This window comes from Eretmochelys imbricata, chromosome 7 (genome assembly GCF_965152235.1).
Source record: "Eretmochelys imbricata isolate rEreImb1 chromosome 7, rEreImb1.hap1, whole genome shotgun sequence".
Taxonomy (NCBI): Eukaryota; Metazoa; Chordata; order Testudines; family Cheloniidae; genus Eretmochelys; species Eretmochelys imbricata.
In genome coordinates this window covers 77,042,860-77,061,732 of record NC_135578.1, presented here as the reverse complement: position 1 = coordinate 77,061,732, position 18,873 = coordinate 77,042,860, and the positions used below count along the sequence as shown (strand labels likewise).

The 18,873-nt window shown below is 40.6% G+C and overlaps 1 protein-coding gene across 1 annotated transcript; it reads right to left on the bottom strand.

Moving 5' to 3' along the window:
- Positions 1–4,182: 4,182 nt before the first annotated feature.
- Positions 4,183–18,326, bottom strand: CDK1 (cyclin dependent kinase 1). Its single transcript, XM_077821293.1, has 8 exons — positions 18,247–18,326; positions 15,113–15,168; positions 13,373–13,529; positions 11,002–11,125; positions 10,248–10,418; positions 9,261–9,424; positions 8,990–9,131; positions 4,183–4,565 (listed from the first exon to the last, which is right to left on the bottom strand). Exons 2-8 carry the CDS (start codon positions 15,147–15,149, stop codon positions 4,449–4,451), a joined length of 912 nt encoding a protein of 303 aa, XP_077677419.1. The 5' UTR covers positions 15,150–15,168; positions 18,247–18,326; the 3' UTR covers positions 4,183–4,448.
- Between the last annotated feature and the right edge of the window lie 547 nt (positions 18,327–18,873).

Genomic DNA, 18,873 nt, shown 5'->3' with positions numbered 1-18,873 from the left:
GGGTTCTACACAAATAACAAGGGTAGTCCCTACCTCAAAGAGCTTTCTGGTTCCCTTAACACTGGAAACATAAATTGGATCTGATCAATGAATGAAATAGCCTTAAGTTCTGTCTGGAGACAAAACTGCATCCAAAGCTAATGGAGAATCCATGCTTCTTTTCTCATACCCATGCTATTAGCTGTAGGTGTTCCTGGTCTGAAATAAGGAGTTACTGCTTCAAGAGGTCTGGAGATTCCTGCAGGTACAAGGTGGGATTCTTGGCTGTTTAGCAAGTCCAAAGTACCTTCTGGGTCAGTGGAATACTAGGAGGACTTCAGCTGTCCCTTTCCCTCTTTTCTGTATCCTTTATGTGAATTGTCTTGAAAGATAGCAGATTCTTCTCTACCCAGGACATTATTTGTATTGCTAAGGACCTTTGATCTCTGGTTACTTTGGAAGAGATAAAAGACAGTCAAGCCTCAATGATAGGAAGACTGCCTCCGAGTGCCATAATTGCCTACTCGTTAGTTTGTTGCACCTTCCACTGATACAACTGCTACTGGTCATTGCTATAGAGAAGGTACTGGACTCACTGGACCAGCATTCCGCTCCCCTAATGCCACATCTGTGAATTTTATGTTTTGGTGTTCTTTTTTAAAGAAACACTCTGATAGAAGTATCAAAATGAACTAAAAGGATGTGTATAATGAGATTTTGGAAATTTGTTGCTCAAGTATACTTGTTTCCATAGAAAATATGCAAGGGGGGGGGAAAATGAAAGTTGGGTTATTTGTATTTACCTTCCCTTTTTCAGCATGTTGTTTGTATTTATCTGCCCACAAAAGGGCATTCAGATGTGATCTGAGAATGATATGTAATTTTGCATTGCATCATGTGTATGGCTCTATGAACTCAAGGAATTCCTGCAGGTGCATTTTAAGAACCCCACATGGGGATGAAAGCTGAAGCATGGCACAAGCACTCCTTACCATTGGAGATAACTGGCTACTGGGGATCACTCAAGAAATGATTGATGCAATGAAATTTGGGAGCTTTAAATCTTTACCATTATGGTAAAATTATAGTCACAGCTATGTCTGTTTTGACTTCTTAGTGAGCAATTGGAATCAAAAGCTCTCTTCGATTTTGAAGAACAGGTGGGTATAAATCCTTACAGCAGCTCTCAAGTTATGTCCTGTTTCTTTTGACCAGGTACTGATTAGCATGTTGTCTACGCATGGGTAATGTGCAACCTTGTGACTTGCTGGGACTACTCCCAGCCACTTGAGACAGATGCAGAGAAGGAAGAGTCTTGTACAAAAATTGCAGGCTCTTATGCCAGAATGCTTTTTGTCTCTCTCTCATACTAAGAATCTTGTTGGTTTGAAGAAAAAATTAATCGAGATTTCCTTGGAGTCCTCTGTTCCAGATTTTTCCTTCCGCCAGAGGGATAGTCCCTTCATGGATATGCCTGAATTGTTACGCTGTCTTTGGCGGTGAGGGCTGAGGCCTTTTCAAATGTTTTACACCAACAACTCCTCACATGTAAGTATGGATGCATTAGACATCCATTTAGGATAAACATTCTTGAGTGTACCATTGTTTCCTTTTAGCCAAGTTAGAATCTATTGTTTGTCACAAATCACATCAAGGGTGTGACCAAGAGAAACCCAAGACAGCTGCCTCCCAACCAAGAATAAGGAACCACAAAGTAGGCTGTCCTTGCTAAATATGGGAGTGTCTACGAGCAGCTATGCTGCTGTAACAATGGAGCGTAGGTACTTCTTAAATTGATGGAAGGGGTTTTTCCATTGACGTAAATAATCCACCTCTCCAAGCAGTGGTAGCTAGACGCAAGGAAAAATTCTTCGGCAACCTAGCCATATTTACACAAGGGATTAGGTCAGCTGAACTACAGTGCTTGTGGTGTGAATTTTTTTACATCCCTGAGCGACAGAGCTAGGGTCAATTTAAATATTAAGTGTAGACTGGGACTATATGAATAACATTTGGTCTGAGAGGCTATAAAGGAGGCTTTGACACTGGCATGTACTGTCATCACTGGGTCTTTTGGAAGGAAGTTACATTCTGAAGGGGACCATCTTTCACTGGGAATTACTGCTGCACCAGGATTAAGTTTGTTTTTATATGAACATTTTAGTTTAACATTTGGATTAATCAGATGTCCTCATTTGGATCTTATGACACCATCAAAAGGAGGCACTGATGAGAAAACATGTATCTAATAGTGCTTGAAAGGGAACATATAATGACTTCCTTGCAGGGCACTAACATCCTGTCCTAGAAAAGTCTCGTAGGATTTTGTGAGCGATAGTACTGCTTCCCCTGGCTGTTTACGCAAGGGAGTTAATACACTATTCATCCAGTCCCGGGGACCACACAGAGAAGAGGTACTGGTACACACCTTGACTGTGGCAGTAGCTTGCTAGAGGTTCCCAGGAGAATGAAAGGCTACCTGCCCCGCCCCTTCCCCACAAAGGCTGGCTGCACACAAGTAGTAGAGGAGCAACCTAATATCACATGAGGTTTTACTCGGTAGGTTAGAATCATTTTGAACATATGAAAGAATTTCTCACTTACCTCACTGTAATCCCTTGAGGATGCAGCTTCATGGGGAGTGGAATCTTCATGTACCTGTTCTGGTCACAATCTTCCTGAAGTGCTCCTAAGGCTTTAATGTGGAGCCAGCCTTTGGAGCAGGAAACCCCCTCATTTTTCAGAATCAGAGCCCTTTGCCCTGCCAGAGTAAGGGTCTTTGGGCTGAAAGCCAGACAAGCACAATCCCCATTAGACTACACCTGCAAGCTGAGGCAGGCTTGCACAGGAGTGAAGGCTTACAGAAGGGCAGTAACTGTCAGCTTGTCTACACTACCACTTAAGTCAATTTAACTTACATCGCTTAGGGGTGTGAAAAAGCCACTCCCCTAAGTGATGTAAGTTAGATTGACTTAAAGCGGTGTCTATACGTTATGTCAGGACATGCTCTCCCACCAACACAACGTCCGCCTCCCCTTGAGGTGGAGTAATTAAGCTGATTGGAGAGCGCTCTCCCATCAGCACAGCGCACTTTAGTGCATCTATACAGCTGTGCGGATATAATGTGGTAGTGAAGACAAGCCCTTGGATACAAACACTGCAGGAGCCTCTGTATAGGAGAAAAGGTCCAGAACTCCCCAGGGGGAAAGAGGCCAAGGAGAAGGGGTTCAGTATCTTATTTTTCACTCCATGTGTTCAACAATACATTCACACAGCAGGAATTAGTAATTTCTTTTGCCTTTTTGGACCCAGAGTCTCTGGAGTTTGTAAGACTTACCTCTGAGAATCATGAGAATCTGGGGATTCATGTTGGGAGGAAGGAGAGCTGTATAGGAGCTCTGCTTCTTTCCAGAGAGAGTCGAGGACCCACTTCAGTTTCGGGGGGGAGAGGAGGAGAGTGTCCAGGTCCTTTAGTTTAAGGGGGATTTCCCTCTCCAGTCCAGGGAGGAGAGGGAACAGGGCCCCTAAGTTGGCTAGATAGATTTCTTATCTTCAGACTTTCCCCCTGAAACCTCAGAAGCTCCTGATCAGGCTTTTCTGTATTGGAGACTTGGCTCTTCAGACTAGTGTGGAGACCTGACATGCTAGTCTGACTGAGCTCTGTATCCTGGCAGTGAGAGGTTTGGCTGGGAACATGCTAGTCATAATTCACTTTCTGTAGAGCTTGTAAATGTTGCCTCACATAGGGAATATGTCTCCAGGACATAAGGCTGAGATTTAAGCCAGGTGCTTGTAGGACAGCTTTGCACTGCCAGAGTGGGGATGGAGGAGTCTGAGAGAGAGGCTGTGCAGCACCACATCCATATAGTTGAAATCACCACATTTGCATTGGATAGATAGCAGAGGAGAAGTCACAACTGCCCAAAACCAAATAAAAATCAAGGTTTTAAAACAAAATGGTCGGAAGAAATGAAGTGCCAATTTGTTCATCTACTGGAGGCAGAAAATCTGGTTGCCTGAGCTGAAGGGCACAGTATGGTCCTGGAGACTCCAGCAACAGCACTGGCCTACCTCTGAATTCCTTATGTGGGGTATTACCTCATTAGTAATGAATGAGGAGCAAAGCAACAGAATTGTAATATCTTGAGATTTCACATTTGGGTACTCCCCCATCTGTGGTTCAGAAAGAATCCAGCAAAAGAGTGGAGGATTTAAAGCTTTATTTGTAGAAACAGTGGACTGCATTAATAGCAGCAAGATTTGCATTGTATTTAAATTCAGCACTAATAATAGGTTAATATTTATTTACATTTAATATTTAAACCAGGACACGCTAAATACAGCTGCAATTTTAGAGCAGAAAGGACAGACATATACAAAAACAAAAAAATTAGACAGACTCAATAGTAAAAATGTCACGATTAATTATTTTGCTCAGACCACTCAGGTGGATTTAGTCCAATGGTGAATTAGAATTTCTTAATCTGATTGGCTGGAAGATTGGATTTGTCCAAGTCATCGAAGTATGGATGGTTCAAGGCCATTTTGCCAGAGATTCTTTTTGCAGGATCATAAATTAACATTTTCTGGGGATAAAAATAGTTTAGTTACTTATAAAGCATGGTTGAACTTCATCTGCCAATACTTTAATAAAACAGAAAAAGGAGTTCTCCTATATGCAATGACTTCCAAGCTCACTTTGACTAAGAAGCTTCATTTACAAGGTATTTCAACCTACATCTCAAATACAGCAATTCTTAGAACTTAAAATATGAGACAAATGCATTCATTTGCCCTCTGGTTTAGTAACCAAGCCACTATGTTTGGTAGTTCACCTGTTTCCATTAGGCATGCTTTTAAAAGTAACTCTGGGTACCTCATGGCAGCCTTTGCCTTAGTTTTAGTTTCCTGATAGTGCAATTAACACCCTGCAGAATATCATCAAGTATTCCACGCTTTTTAAGAAGTGCATGAAGAGGCACAATAGTTAATATTTGTTTCCCTAAATTCAGTATTCTTAAACATATGTGAAGTTGACAGTTTGACAGTCAATGTTTGCACTAATACATATAAAATAGTTTGTATTTGTGCATATGAGTGAGCAGTTAAACGTGAAACCCAGTTTGAGAGGTATGCAAGTGTGTTCAATGTAGATGGGGTTAAGTCAGATCAGGGATTTTTTGTAAACAGCTTAAAATGGCAAGATTTTGCTCCCACAGAACAAAGATGAAAGATTCAGCACAGATGTTACATACAGTGTATTATTAGTCTCCCCACACTTTTAGTACTAAGGAGAAAAGGAATCATTTTAGTTACTATGGCATTCAAGGGCCTTCTAGGCCACATAAGGAACCATTTATGTTAGATTAAAAACTTAAACTCAGCGGGACAACTCTATGGTATTTCAGTCCCAAAACTAAGACAAGCAGGGCATGGGTCTTTCCTTTGCTGTAACCTCTTTTCAGCTAAAAGGTATGCTTTTGATAGGGAACTCCCAGAGGTCCACCTACCTCTTCCCTCCAAATCCTCCCGACTTCCCTCTCTCTCTCTCTCCCTCCAAGTTACCAAGGAAGACAAGGAGCATTGCCTCAAAAGAGCCAATTCAGATTCTGGAAGGTGGGCAGAGGGATAATTGAGGATCAAGGTACCCACTACAAAATAGCAAGTCCTTGAATATTTTTAAAATGTAATCATTGTCTCTACTGGGAGGTCTCCCACTTTGAATTTCCAAGCCCTGAACTTCATTTGGCTAAACAGTTCTATAAAATAGAAAAGTAAATATTGCTTCTGGCTTTAGAACTTGTGTATCACGTTTTAGTCCTAAATAACATGTTACAGCTCAGTTACATCCCTGAAAAATAGGGTTTTCTAATGAACACTCACAACCTATATTAGTTAATTTTGGGAGTTGATGTACTTATGGGAAAAACATCTACAGTAGAACCTCAGAGTTACAGACACCTTGGGAATGGAGGTTGTTCATAACTCTGAAACATTTGCAACTCTGAACAAAACTTTACGGTTGTTCTTTCAAAAGTTTACAACTGAACATTGACTTAATACAGCTTTGAAACTTTACTATGCAGAAGAAAAATGCTGCTTTTATCCAGGTTAATTTAAATGAAACAAGTACAGAAATAGTTTCCTTACCTTGTCAAGTCTTTTTTTAATCTCGTCTTTATTTAGTAGTTTACATTTAACACAGTACTGTACTGTATTTGCTTGTTTTAGGGGGGAAGGGGTGGAGGGTGTCTCTGCTCCTGTCCGATTGCGTACTTCTGGTTCCAAATGAGATGTGTGGTTGACTGGTCATTTTGTAACTCTGAGGTTCAACTGCATGTAGCACTACTATTAAATCTATAAGTTAGCTACCAGAAAGCCTTACAAGCCTTGAAGTGCTGACTGCCCAAATATGTAACTCAGATATGAAAGCCATATTGGAAGGCACCGCCAGTTAACCTCTGAGATACAGGAACCTCTCAGACAATTTTACACTCTGTGCTGCTATCTTTCAAGTAGAATCGTCCTGTCTGTTGAGTTTTGACCAGTGACTGTTAAAAGAAATTTAACTGTCTTTTTTGTGTAACTTTAATTGATGAAAAATTTGCTTTTGTCCTGTATGACTCCAAACTTAGACAATTTTGCTTTATTAGATATCATTAGCATATCCTTTTTACTTCTTATAAGGGAAGTTGAATATGATCAGGGAAGTGATTAAGACTAGAAACATTTCCATCTTCATATCCTAGTTAAATGTATGGCTTTATCTTAGCAAGCTACATTTTGCAGATATGAGTGCCTGAAATCTGAGCTAAATTTGGATTTCAGATTCTTTATCTATTGACACTGTTGGTTGACTTATGAAATGGAGAACACTGTTGGATTTTTTGTTAACAAAATTCTCCACTGTGAAATACGTGTCCTTTAGTCTTGACACACAAGGTAGTGAGGGAGCCAGCTCGATAGGCATTTTATAAATCTGCACAAATATATGTACACAAATTATGTAACAAAAAAAGTTTCTGCTTTATGATGTGTTTTAGATTATCACGTATTAAAGATTGTTGACAGTGACAAAGTATTGGTTTGTGCCCTATTTTGCCTCCTTATGCTAGTGCACAGGTTCAACCTTTTTTGACTCATGACCCCCCAAACTTTTTCTTTTTAGACTTGGAGCTTTCCTCCCCCTGTGTGATTGGGACTTTCCAGTGTAATCTAGATGGAACTGGGGCCATCAATACTTTAATTCCAATCAAGGGGTTTGTGTTTTAAAGAAAATTAGTGCTTTGATGCTGTTGTCTAACTGTGTATAGGCAAGGAAACCTTTTAACACATACATTAATATCCACAAAGTTTTCAGGGCAGTATTTTTCAATCCCAGCATCGAAGAGTCTGCAACCCCATGCGCCAGGTCACAAAGCCACTCACTCAAATTTAGCCTGGCCACCCCTCCGTTATTATATGTTCTGCTTGTTTTACATTAGAAGTCTGGGTACTCTTTAAGCTGGAAGACTGATAACTGCAGAACTAGTTAAATACTGATCACACAAGAGAGGGATTTTTAAAAACTCTATTATTAGTGAGATTATAGAGAAAGGAAGACCTTCTTAAAGATTCATCACCCTTACTCTTTCATTTAATGTTTTTGTGGTCACAGGTCATCCTAAAAAAAGTGAGGGAAGACCAAGGCCTTCATATCAACTTAAGCTGCTCTGGTGAAGCGAATCTACAGTAGGGATTTTACACACTACCACTGCCAAGTGCTGTGTTGTTCCACAGAGGTATTGAGATCAATGTCTCAAGATTCAGGAAAAAGTTGGCACTTTTTTCCCCACACCCCACATTTGAAATGCAGGTCTTCCCTCCCTTCTTTGTTAGAGGGAAGACCTGCATTTCAGAAAAATCCCAGGCTATGAATAGTTACATCACACAGGGCTGCAACCTGAGCTGCAGCCTTTCATCCCCACTAAGAGAATAAAGGATGCCAAGTCTAAGGCTGTCCAAGAATCCTAGGTTACATCATTATTGATTTCTAAAGATTTTGCTAAGGCCCTCCAAAGAGGCAAATGAAAACCTGATATTTGCCATATGAAAAAGTAGAAAAAAGCAGGATTCTCCCCCCCACCCCAAATTTAATTCAGTGTTTTACAGATTGTAAAGAGTAGGGGAAGGGTTGAGCTTGCAGTTCTAAGTATGACAAACTGAGGAACTGGTTTTGAAATGTACAAATGGTTTTGAAGTTTCCTTAAAAAAACAAAAAAAACGACAATTCCAGCAGTACAATTCCACAAACCAAACATTGGTTCAATATAACTTTAAAAGCGCCATCAGATACAGCAGGTACATCGCTAACACACCTGATTACCATCCAAGTAATGACCAGAGTGGCCCCAGCTTACTTTGCAAGATCGGAACACAAGGTGGCTATGAATTCCTCTTGTTGTGTAAAGAGCTGAACAAGTCCAACCATGGCAGAGAAGCTGAATCTTTTGGCCCAGAGGTAAGAGTGCAAACAAAACACTCAATAGATCTTATTCAAAAAAGTCCAAGCTAAAGGATGACTCGGGATAAATAGAATGCAAACTATAATTTGGCCAAGAAACTAGGAATTCAATGTACAGCCCGGAAGAGCCATGTAGTCTTCAATGACAAGTATTTAAAACCTCAGGTTTAAGTTGCCTCTCTGACTCACTAATATAAAACAAGCTTTGGCTGCCCTCTTGCTTACCTATAGCTATGAAGGTGAGATCAAGTGATTATTCTAATGGTCCAGAGACCAAAGTTTGCTATCCATCAAGGAAGTAGAATGAATAAATATGCTAATTAGGCACAGTTTCTAAACTCCCAGCAAGCTGCCTGCATGGCCTTTACTATTGCAGAATTTAAGCATCTTTGCATTATAGTTATACCAAGATGGATTAAGTTGGTTTTAGATACCTTAGAAGACACCAGGTACTTTTAACCCCCAATAGCCTCCTTGAGAAGATACTTAGAAGAAAAGGCCACTTACAGAGAGTAAATCTAGTCCATCTTCATCTAGGTTTTTGACATGAGACGCCAGACTGCCAGGTTTCCACTTGGGGAATGTGTTCTTATAGTCTTGCAAGGATTCCACTTCGGGCCACACCTCATTGTTGGGTGTCCCTAAAGCTCTACAAAAGAATAAGCAAAGAGCTGATAATTTGTATTCGAGCAATTGTATTAGAATGTTATGCAGAGTATAGCTTCATAAAGCATTCTTTGCGTTACTATGTATTTAGCAAAAATTTTGTCTTAAATACCTGAAGATTCTGAAGAGTTGATCAATTTCAGAGTCTCCATGAAAGAGTGGTTTCTTAGTTGCTATTTCAGCAAATATGGTACCTATGCTCCAGATATCTACAGGAGTTGAGTAACGAGCAGATCCTAGCAACACCTCTGGAGATCTGTACCACAGTGTCACTACCTATTGCACAAGGAAATTCTTATTTGTAATTTATAGTTGCATTAAATCTTCTAGCTAGTTGTATAAAAGTATGGCTCTTCATCTTCCAGTGGGAAAATTGTTCCAAATATATTAATTCTTTTAATAAAATATAACCAGAACTGTTGCCAACTAAATTACTACAAGTGGAACCTATTGATTTATTTGGAATAGCACTATCTGCAGTAATTACACCCTGCTCTCTTTGAGGAGTGGATATATTTGTATGTTTATCAGCCAGGAACAAACAAATTTAACTATTTTTGTTAGCATTTTGACACTCTGTATGTTTGTTATGATCCACGGCAGAACTCCCATTGATTCCAATGGGAGATTTTTTAGATGATGTAGTTCAGAGCACCTCAGGGTAAGTGGAAATAATAAACTTGAAAAAGTCAGTTTAAAAGTTATAAGTACCACCTACTCTCAAGATTCATCCCTCAACCTACCATTTTATTACAACAACACTGTTGTCACGCTTATCAAAACGTGTCTATCAGAGTAAAAGAGAAATGACTACAGTGAAGCTGCCACTGTCAAATGCACAAATTGAAATGGAAAAAGTAGTCTCACTGCTATAGTCATCTTTTTGAAATGTAATTTTAAGATAAAGTTTTCAGAATAATTCTTTTCTTAGTAGACAGTATCCTTTTAGCTACTTCATATTAGCAGTTAGCATTTTGTCAAAGAAGCTATTAATGAAGAGAGAGTAACTGGAATGTGAGTTATTTATTATACGCATTATCATAGTGCCTACAAACCCTCGTTGTGTCACTTATGGAAAAAAACACTGCAATTCACTTACTTCATGAGTATATACCCGGACAGGGATCCCAAAGGCTCTGGCCAGTCCAAAATCTGCTAATTTAATTACTCCTTTATCATCTATTAACAAATTTTGAGGCTTTAAGTCTCTGTGCAGAACCCTTCTTGAATGACAGAATACAATACCTTGCAGGATTTGGTACAGGTAACTCTGCAGGAATGAAATAAGAGAAGGGAAAAAAATAAAATTAGCTTTACTGCAAACTACTGTTCTGCATCATGTGGCACTATTTGCTTATGTCAGATCTGCCACTAGAGTTGACATACTATAGAAATGGTCAGCTAAGAGCCATAACGTTGCAAACAGTGAGTAAACTTTACACAATTCTCTTCATGAAGGCAACACTTTTATGATTAATGCAAAAAAGATATGTAACAGTTGTCCATTATTCAAATGCTTGTGTTAGAACTAAGTCATTTTTAGGTTTTGAAATACATCTAAAAAAATTTGAGAGTGCACTAGACAAAGAATGTCAGATTTAAGATTCAGAAGGTCCACTCCTTAATGATACCAGCAAATTGTTCCCAAGTCTCCCCTCCTTAGGGGTGAAAGGAAAGAAACATCAAAAGTAGTCACGCAGTTTGAAGTATTATTTAAAAAAAAACAAACAAAGAAACAAAACAGATAATGTTTCCAGCATGGCAGATTTCACAGTTTGCTCTTTCCATATATATCTTTAAAATACAAGATGAAGTTTATAGTGACACTGATAGTTACTATATTGACTCCTTACCTTAACAAGCATGGAATCTACATACTGGCCAGATGGAATAGAGTCCAAATATTTTTTGAGATCCATAGAAAGGAATTCAAAGATGAGGTACAGTCTTGAATCTTGCATAAGCACATCCTGAAGACTAATGAAAAATATATCTATGATACATTAACTCAATACTACACCTCCCCTGAAAGCCTTACACAGATGCAAGCGGACATTACTGCTCAAGCACTTTTCCAAGAATCTCAGAGCTTAGAATTGCTTAGCACTTTCCTAGCTGAGGCTATTCCTCCACATTGTCACAAAGTCACTGGTTTTCTCTTGGCTTTCATCTGAGCTGGCATGAGTCAAGGTTATTTAGCCTCTCAGCAGTATTGTCAAGCAATGAGATTCAGTGCAATTTGAGAGGTCAGGCACATGTGAAGTTATTAATGAAACTGGTAGTGCCAGGCCAACATGAAACTAAGAATTCAATCTTCTAGGCAGGAGGGAACAGTGCTCTATCATCATCCAGAAAAAGATTCTGGGAAGCAGATACACTCAAAAAAAAAGACAGGGCTCTCTTTTTAAAAATGGCAAACAAGGTACTAGTGAAACTTTTGAAAACAAGTAAAGGCCCTATTCTAACTTCCACTGAAGACAATTACTTCCATAGGGGTTTGATCAGTGCCTAAATAACTATATTATGGGCCCAATCTCAGTGAGCTCTACATAAACAGACTCCTATTTCAGTGGTACTCCATGTGAGAGAAGTGGTCTACATGTGGACAGCTCAGTGAAAGATTGGAACCTAAAATAGGACTTGTAATTTAGCGGTTTTTATGGTCCCCTTCCAAATAAGAAAACAAGATGTGGATTGTGATTTGAACCTACACACAAGACAAAGACATCTTTAATCTTAACTGGTGAGCATCTCTATCAACTAAAGCCCCAGTTAAGCCAAATAGGATCTGAATACCCGATGAAGAATAAGTGAATATTTTAGAGGCAAAATATATTAAATGGTTTTCTAAGGTCAAGCAATTCTACTATAAATTCAAAGATTTCCAATACCCCAAATTTTAATTACAGCTCTCAGATTTGTACTAATTATGAAAGTGCACTATCAAACAGCTATATATTTTAAAATATCAGCCGCAAAAACAAAGCAAACCCTTCAGACAGCCAGGACTCAAGCAAAACCATGTTAGTGATCAGTCACTCGGGTCAGGTAAGTTACTTGCAGTTTTGAAGTATCAGGAGATCTTCATGGCTCACTGCATAACACAGCATAAACTGATTCCAGAAGGGAGCCATCAAATCATAGAAATGTAGGGCTGGGACCTCAAAAGTTCATCTAGTTCAGCACTTTGCACTGAAGCAGGACCAAACACCCTGACAGGTGTTTGTCTAACCTATTCTTAAAAACCTCCAATGATGAGGATTCCATGGTAGCCCTTGGATGTATATTCCATACTATACTAATAGTCATAAAAGTTTTTCCTAATACCGAACCTAAATCTCCATTGATGAAGGTTAAGCCAATTACTTCTTGTCCTACTTTCAGTAGACATGGAGAACAATTTATCACTATCATGTTTGTAACAACCCTGATCATATTTGAAGATTTATCAGGTTCCCACTCAGTTTCCCCCCCCACTCCCCTCAAGAAAAAGAAAAAGAAAAAAGCCTAACTTTTCCTCACAGGTCAGATTTTGTAAACCTTTTATAATTTCTGTTGCTCTCCTCTAGACTCCCTCCAGTTTGTCCACATCTTTCCTAAAATGTGGCACCAAGAACTGGACACAATATTCCAGCTGAGGCCTCCCCAGTGCCAAGTAAAGCAGGACAATTACGTCCTGTGTCTTACATATGACACTCCTGTTAATACACCCCAGAATATTAGCCTTTTTTGCAACTGCATCATATTCAATCTGTGATCCACTATAACCCCCAAATCCTTGGCAGCAGTACTACCATTTAGCCAATTATTCCCCATTTTGTAGTTGTGCATTTGATTTTTCCTTCTTAAGTGAAATATTTTACACTTGTCTATAATGAATTTTATCTTTTGACATCCGTTTCTATTTAGCTGGAAAAAGGATAGCTATGCTGTACAGATTCCAAAGTGACAAATGAGAATCTTGGAAGATTCCCAAAGCGGTGGGTGGAGGAGGGAGTGGGAAGAAGAGCAGAAAGACACTAAGTAATAAGGATGTGCAGAGGAAAAAGTCATTATCTGGGGCTGTACGGAAGATTTGTAGCTATGAGAAATTCAGTCTGAAGCAAAAGCAAGGCCCTCCTCTTTCACTGGAGAGTGTTTAATAATCAGATTTGACATGAGAGGAGAGAGGGAGCCCTTCCCAAAAGAGAAATTGGCTTAAATCTGAGAATATTGCATGCATACCAGACTATATTGGGATGGTGTAGCTCTTTTAGTAAAGAAATTTCTCTGATTGCTGTACTGGGAACACCTTCTTCCTCACTTTCTAGTCGAATTTTCTTCATGGCAACCACCTGGCCTGTGGATTTGTGTCGACCCTTATACACAACACCATAGGTACCTGACCACACACACACACAAAAATAAACAAAAAAAAAGTTGGCACACACTAAACCACACTGTGAACTTTTAAGAACAGATCAAGTCATGTGTAGTCATTTCAGATGAAATAAGGCTTTGTTCTACATAAAGAATCACTGCAATGAAACCAGACACTTCAATCTGGATAAGGTTAGTATTTCATTTTCTGTATCTATGCTATAAGTGATGTTTTATGTGCTGCATGCCAGAAGTGGATAGTGCCATTAATGGCCAGAAAAGGTGTGTTTTTGGCAGCTGGGAAAGACCAATTAAAACTTTGGGATTACTTCCACAAATCAAATTCTGAGCCATATAGAGAGTGTCTGAATTTTGAGGAAGCTAGTTTTGTTTTAAACTGGGATTTTTGTACTTTTGTTCCCGATAAAGTTAGCTTTGTTATGCTAAAATGAAAGGTGTACAAAGAGATATTGTTAAAAGGTGGCCTGTTTTCATACTTTTTAAATTGGAGCTGATACACAAGATTGAAATTCTTTAACAGGAAAACAAACCCATATTTTTAAAAGATCTTTGCATATACGCTTATGTAATACTTCAGAAGGCTCATAACTTCATACAGTACAGTATGTAAGTATTTTACAACAGTGATTTCCCATAACAAGCAGATTTACAAAAGTGAATAGACTCTAGGTTTAGCCATTCTCTCTCATAAGGCCAGAGACAATTTGTTGCAAAGTCTCATTAGGCCAAAGAACTTAGTGCAAAATCTCAAGTCAACATAAAATCTGGAGTTTATGGAAAGACAGTATATAATCTTCTACTTTATAAAGTGATCTCTAACTGCTTAAACTAACTTTAACTAAAGCACAAAGAATGTGGATAATACCTGCACAGAGGAACTCAATACACAGCACAAAAGTGACCTCCTTCCACAGCAATGTGCTATTGTGTGTGCATTACAATAGACTAACATTACTTCTGCACAGCAGTGCCATTGACTTAGCATCTTCACAGTTAAATGAAAGGTATCAGATCATACCACTTCCACGGGCAGGATGTAGTCCAGGGGCAGGATGTAATCCAGGGGCAGGATGTACCAGAAACTGATACTACTTCTCTTTTACATGTGCCCCCAGAAGAGAATGTAAACAGGACACAACTGCTTTTATGCCACAGCACAATCTGTGGCCCAACCAATGCATCAAATTTTAAGGGAGCCAAAAGGTCTTGAACTGTATAGGGGCAGACCTCAAAGCCTACAGTCTGTTCTCCTCCCACTCTTCTCAGGGTTAGGGGTGGAATACAATCTGAGATGCGCACAGATAATCCTCAACATGAATGCAGGCAACTGACACCACAGGTAGAAGATTGCACTTACTCCATTGGCACCATACAAAGATGCTTGAATGCACTTGTGCACTCATTTATTTTGATGAGCCACAGATTCATCTGGTCAGATCTTACTTTGTGGCTCTGTACAGACTCATCCAGGAGCTTAAGTGTACTAAGACATGATATAGCTCCAGAATAAGCTTTCTTCAGTGTCTAACAAATTGATAAGTAAAATTACATAGTGGAAAGGATCATCGATCAAGTGTTACTCACCTTCACCAATCTTCTCTATCTTTGTGTAGTCATCCATTGCTATTTGTTAGGATTGCCTTGAAATGAGTGGGGGAAGGGAGGGGAGAGACAACAAAACCAGAGGTAAGTTGTTAGTAGTTGATAGTAGGTTGCTATCCTAAAAGCAGAATACAAAGGAGCCATTGAATATATGGCTGGTCCCTGGACACCATTATATAGTGAGACATTAGATTAGTTTGGGAAGGTTCTGAATGTGCACATAAGCTTTGTATCCTGCTTAAACTTGGATTCATCCAACTCAGTTATGACAAAGTAGCAGGGAAGAATTTCCCTTACTATTCACTCCTCCACCTCCATGACAAAGCAAAAAAACCCCAAAACAGCGTTTATTCAGGGTTCCAACCACTCACAACAGTGTAAGACTTTAGGATAGGCGGTGGAGGTGCATAACAGGGACGCAGTGATCGTGAGACAAGAAGTTACTGTTAAACAACTATAGTTCTTTGAGTGTTGCCTCTGCATATTCATACTTGAGAGCTGTGAGTTTGGAATTTTCTAGCTGTGTCCACTGGGGTCTGTCACCCTTCCTCTCACATCATGGTCAGAAGATATAAATGGAAGAGTGGCCTGCAATTGCCCCTTAGTTTCTTTTGATTGCTGACATGAGGACAGGCTTACACCACAAGTGGAAATAGGCAGAGACCCCTCATAGAAGAAAAATTGCATTTTTTGGTATGTAAATAGTTGGGGGTGGGAAATAGAAAAAAATTGACAAAGTATAATGTCTTTTTGCTTCGCATTTGACAGCACTTTGCAGTGCTATCACGAAGGGCAGTGAAATGGTTGGACACCAGCAGGAGGAACAAACAGTGAACAGAGAGGAGGCAGGAACCTTAACAGTAGGGAGGAGAGCGAAACATATTGGGAGTGAAGAGGGAATAATGGGAAGCATGAGAGGGGCTGCCCCAAGAGTAAAAAGAAAAGGAGTACTTGTGGCACCTTAGAGACTAACCAATTTATTTGAGCATAAGCTTTTGTGAGCTATCGGATGCACCCCAAGAGTGCTCCCCACCATGTACCCACCCAAAGGTCCTGCTTCCTTTGCACCAAGGTCATCAAATTCACTCACAGTAAAGAACTTGTACTTTATACTTTAATAGTCTGACAATTAATCAATAGAGATATATGAATATTTTCTCTAATACACAGTAAAGAGGGGCCCTGAACATATTTGCATTGATAAGAAAAGTCACAATAGTAAAAACCTCAAGCACCACTACTGTCCTAGACTAAGGTGAAGGTAGAGGAGGAAGATTCTTAGGGACAAGGGTACGGGGAGAAGTTTAAACACATGATGGAGATGTCATACATAATTTTCTGTACAACTTCTCAATCCATTTCATGTGACACTGCTATCCAGAGACATTAAGTTTGGAAAGAATTTAATGTATCATTATTGGCATTTACCTGATTTACTTTGATACAATTTGATAAAGAAGTAAACAGTTAAATCTGTAGATGGGGAAGGGAGGAAAGGGAAGGAGAATCAGGCCCATGGGTGAGTACTGTTCAAACAACTTTACTACAACAATGAAGATTGTTTTCAAACTGATGTGGTAATAGTACACCCTTAACACAAGTTATTTCAAGGGCTCACAAAATAAATCTCTACATAGTTTGACAGGCTCATTCTCTGAAGTCTTCTAGAGGAAGAAACTTTTTTTTTTAAGAATGTCTTGGGGGTGGCTATGAGGTTGGTAACCTGATCACCCAACATTTTAATTCGGGTTTAAAAAGGGGGTGGGGAGGTGGGGTAGAAGAGTTAAAAAAATAAGTAATTCTGCCCAAAGACAATTTTACTACAAACATATGAGAACACAGTAAAAGAAAAACTCTTTGGGGCAGAGGCCTTTCCATCATGTGTCTATGTGCCATGAATTCCTACAGTGTTTTCATACAAAGTTATCACATTAACATTCATATAGTGTTTTAAAATAATGTTACCAGTTAGATTATGAAAACTGAAAGTGTTTTAAGATGCAGTATCAACCTGACAGTTTAAAGCAGTCATTCAGATACTATTCCTGCTCAGGAATCCCAATGCGGTTTATGGTTTTATTTACATTTTCCTAATTTAACTCTTGCTCTTCTGTGCTGTTGTATTAGAAAAAACACACCACGCACAGGAAGCTTTCTATGAGCAGGGAAAGAGTGAAGCTGACTATAAACAAATGCTCAAAGAAGACAAACCTAAGTATTTCCCCTTTCTAATCTCTGTCAATTAACATTATTTGGTCATTACTTTTTATCTACTAGCAGTGAGTTCAGACAGAAGTGTGTTAGTTTTAGGGTGCTCCACTTAGTGTCTGGTATATTTGTCAGCGATTGTGGTGTTTGTTTACCTTCGCATGCTATGAGCTAGAAAGCTTAATTTTTTGTTAAAATTTCCGGGCCTCGTTGGCCGGATGTGGTTACAAGTAAGGCCAGGGATTTAGCATCTTTCAAAAGAACAAGTGGATTTTAAAATTTTAAACACACTCCTCCTGCTACACTCCGTTAATATGGGTGCATTTAATATATGAAACGGACGTGCAATTTGCTCCTACTCTTAGCAACAGTTGCCTCTGCCATTAGCCCTGGGAAGGCAACATGTAACTGAGCAAGGGCCGGGCGCTGGAGGGCCGCACGGCAGAGATACAGGAGGCGTGAAATGAAACAGGAGGACCCAGCGGCTGCCCTTGCCAGACAGCTGCCATCGCCCCAGGGGCCGCCGCCGGCTCCTTCGCTGCTTGGCTCTGAACGCACGGAAACAAACAGAGGCGATGCCCTGGCGCGGCCCAGCGCCAGCCACCCGGTCTCCGGCCTGCCATCCTGCCGGTGGGGGCCGGGGAGAGAGGGGCCCTTTCCTCCCCCACTGCCCACCCCCCGCTCAGGACGGGGGGACCGATCCTGCCCAGGAGCCGGCTCAAGCCCCCTCTGCCCAGGCAAGTCACCAGGCGGAGAGGCGCCCTGCCTCCTAAACAGCCTCCGGTACAAGCCCCCCCGCACCTCGCCGGCCCGGGCCCGGGCCTGGGCTTGGCCCCGGGCCCCGCGCCTCGCCTCGCCCCGCGGGCCCGGGCTCGAGCAGCGGCACGGTCGGTCGGTCGATCACTCACCTCCCTCCCTTGCTGCAAGAACAGCCCCCACACACCGAGCCACGGCAAGAGGACGCTGCAAGCGCCGCTGTGGGGCCGATTCGAACTAACCGCGCGAAGCCGCCTCCGCTCCACCAATAGCGTCGCGCCGAGATATTCAAAGCGGCCAATCAGCAGGCACGCCTGGGCAGGCGCCAAACACAAGCTGAAAGGCGGTCTTCGCGGAGAAGCGCGGCCGGGCTCGTCAACCTGCAAATGCTTTTGAGCCTCCCACTGATTTCTAATACGAAGGCAAGGAGCAGGTATTGTAATGTGGGCGGGTCCTTTCAAAACTCAAGAAAGTCTTACTGGTACTTCTACCAGCACTTACAGGTGCCAAGGCTCCTTGCTTTGGGCTTTATTTAAAGAGAGTCTTTAAAGTCTTCCCCTCCTGTGATGAAGGATTTTCCTGGGTGTTTCAGTGAAACATCATCAATTTGCCTCAGACTTTTTGTACTTTGTGTGAATGATCACAGCACCTCCACGTCAGTCATAGATAAATGCAACAAACTAGTAATGGAGATGCCAGCTATATTCCCTAGACCCCCTCCTCTTTCATGCTCATCAGCGCAGGATCTGACACCTCCCAATCAGTTATTCTTTGCAGCA

What these genes read in the sequence shown, in the direction of transcription:
- CDK1 (XM_077821293.1), bottom strand. Translation starts at nt 15,149, where the DNA reads ATGGATGACTACACAAAGATAGAGAAGATTGGTGAAG. An exon ending in CACCATCCCAATATAGTCTG is followed by an intron (nt 11,126 to 13,372) that starts GTATGCATGCAA and finishes ATTTTTCATTAG; the next exon opens with TCTTCAGGATGTGCTTATGC. An exon ending in ATGGACTAGATTTACTCTCT is followed by an intron (nt 4,566 to 8,989) that starts GTAAGTGGCCTT and finishes TTTTATCCCCAG; the next exon opens with AAAATGTTAATTTATGATCC.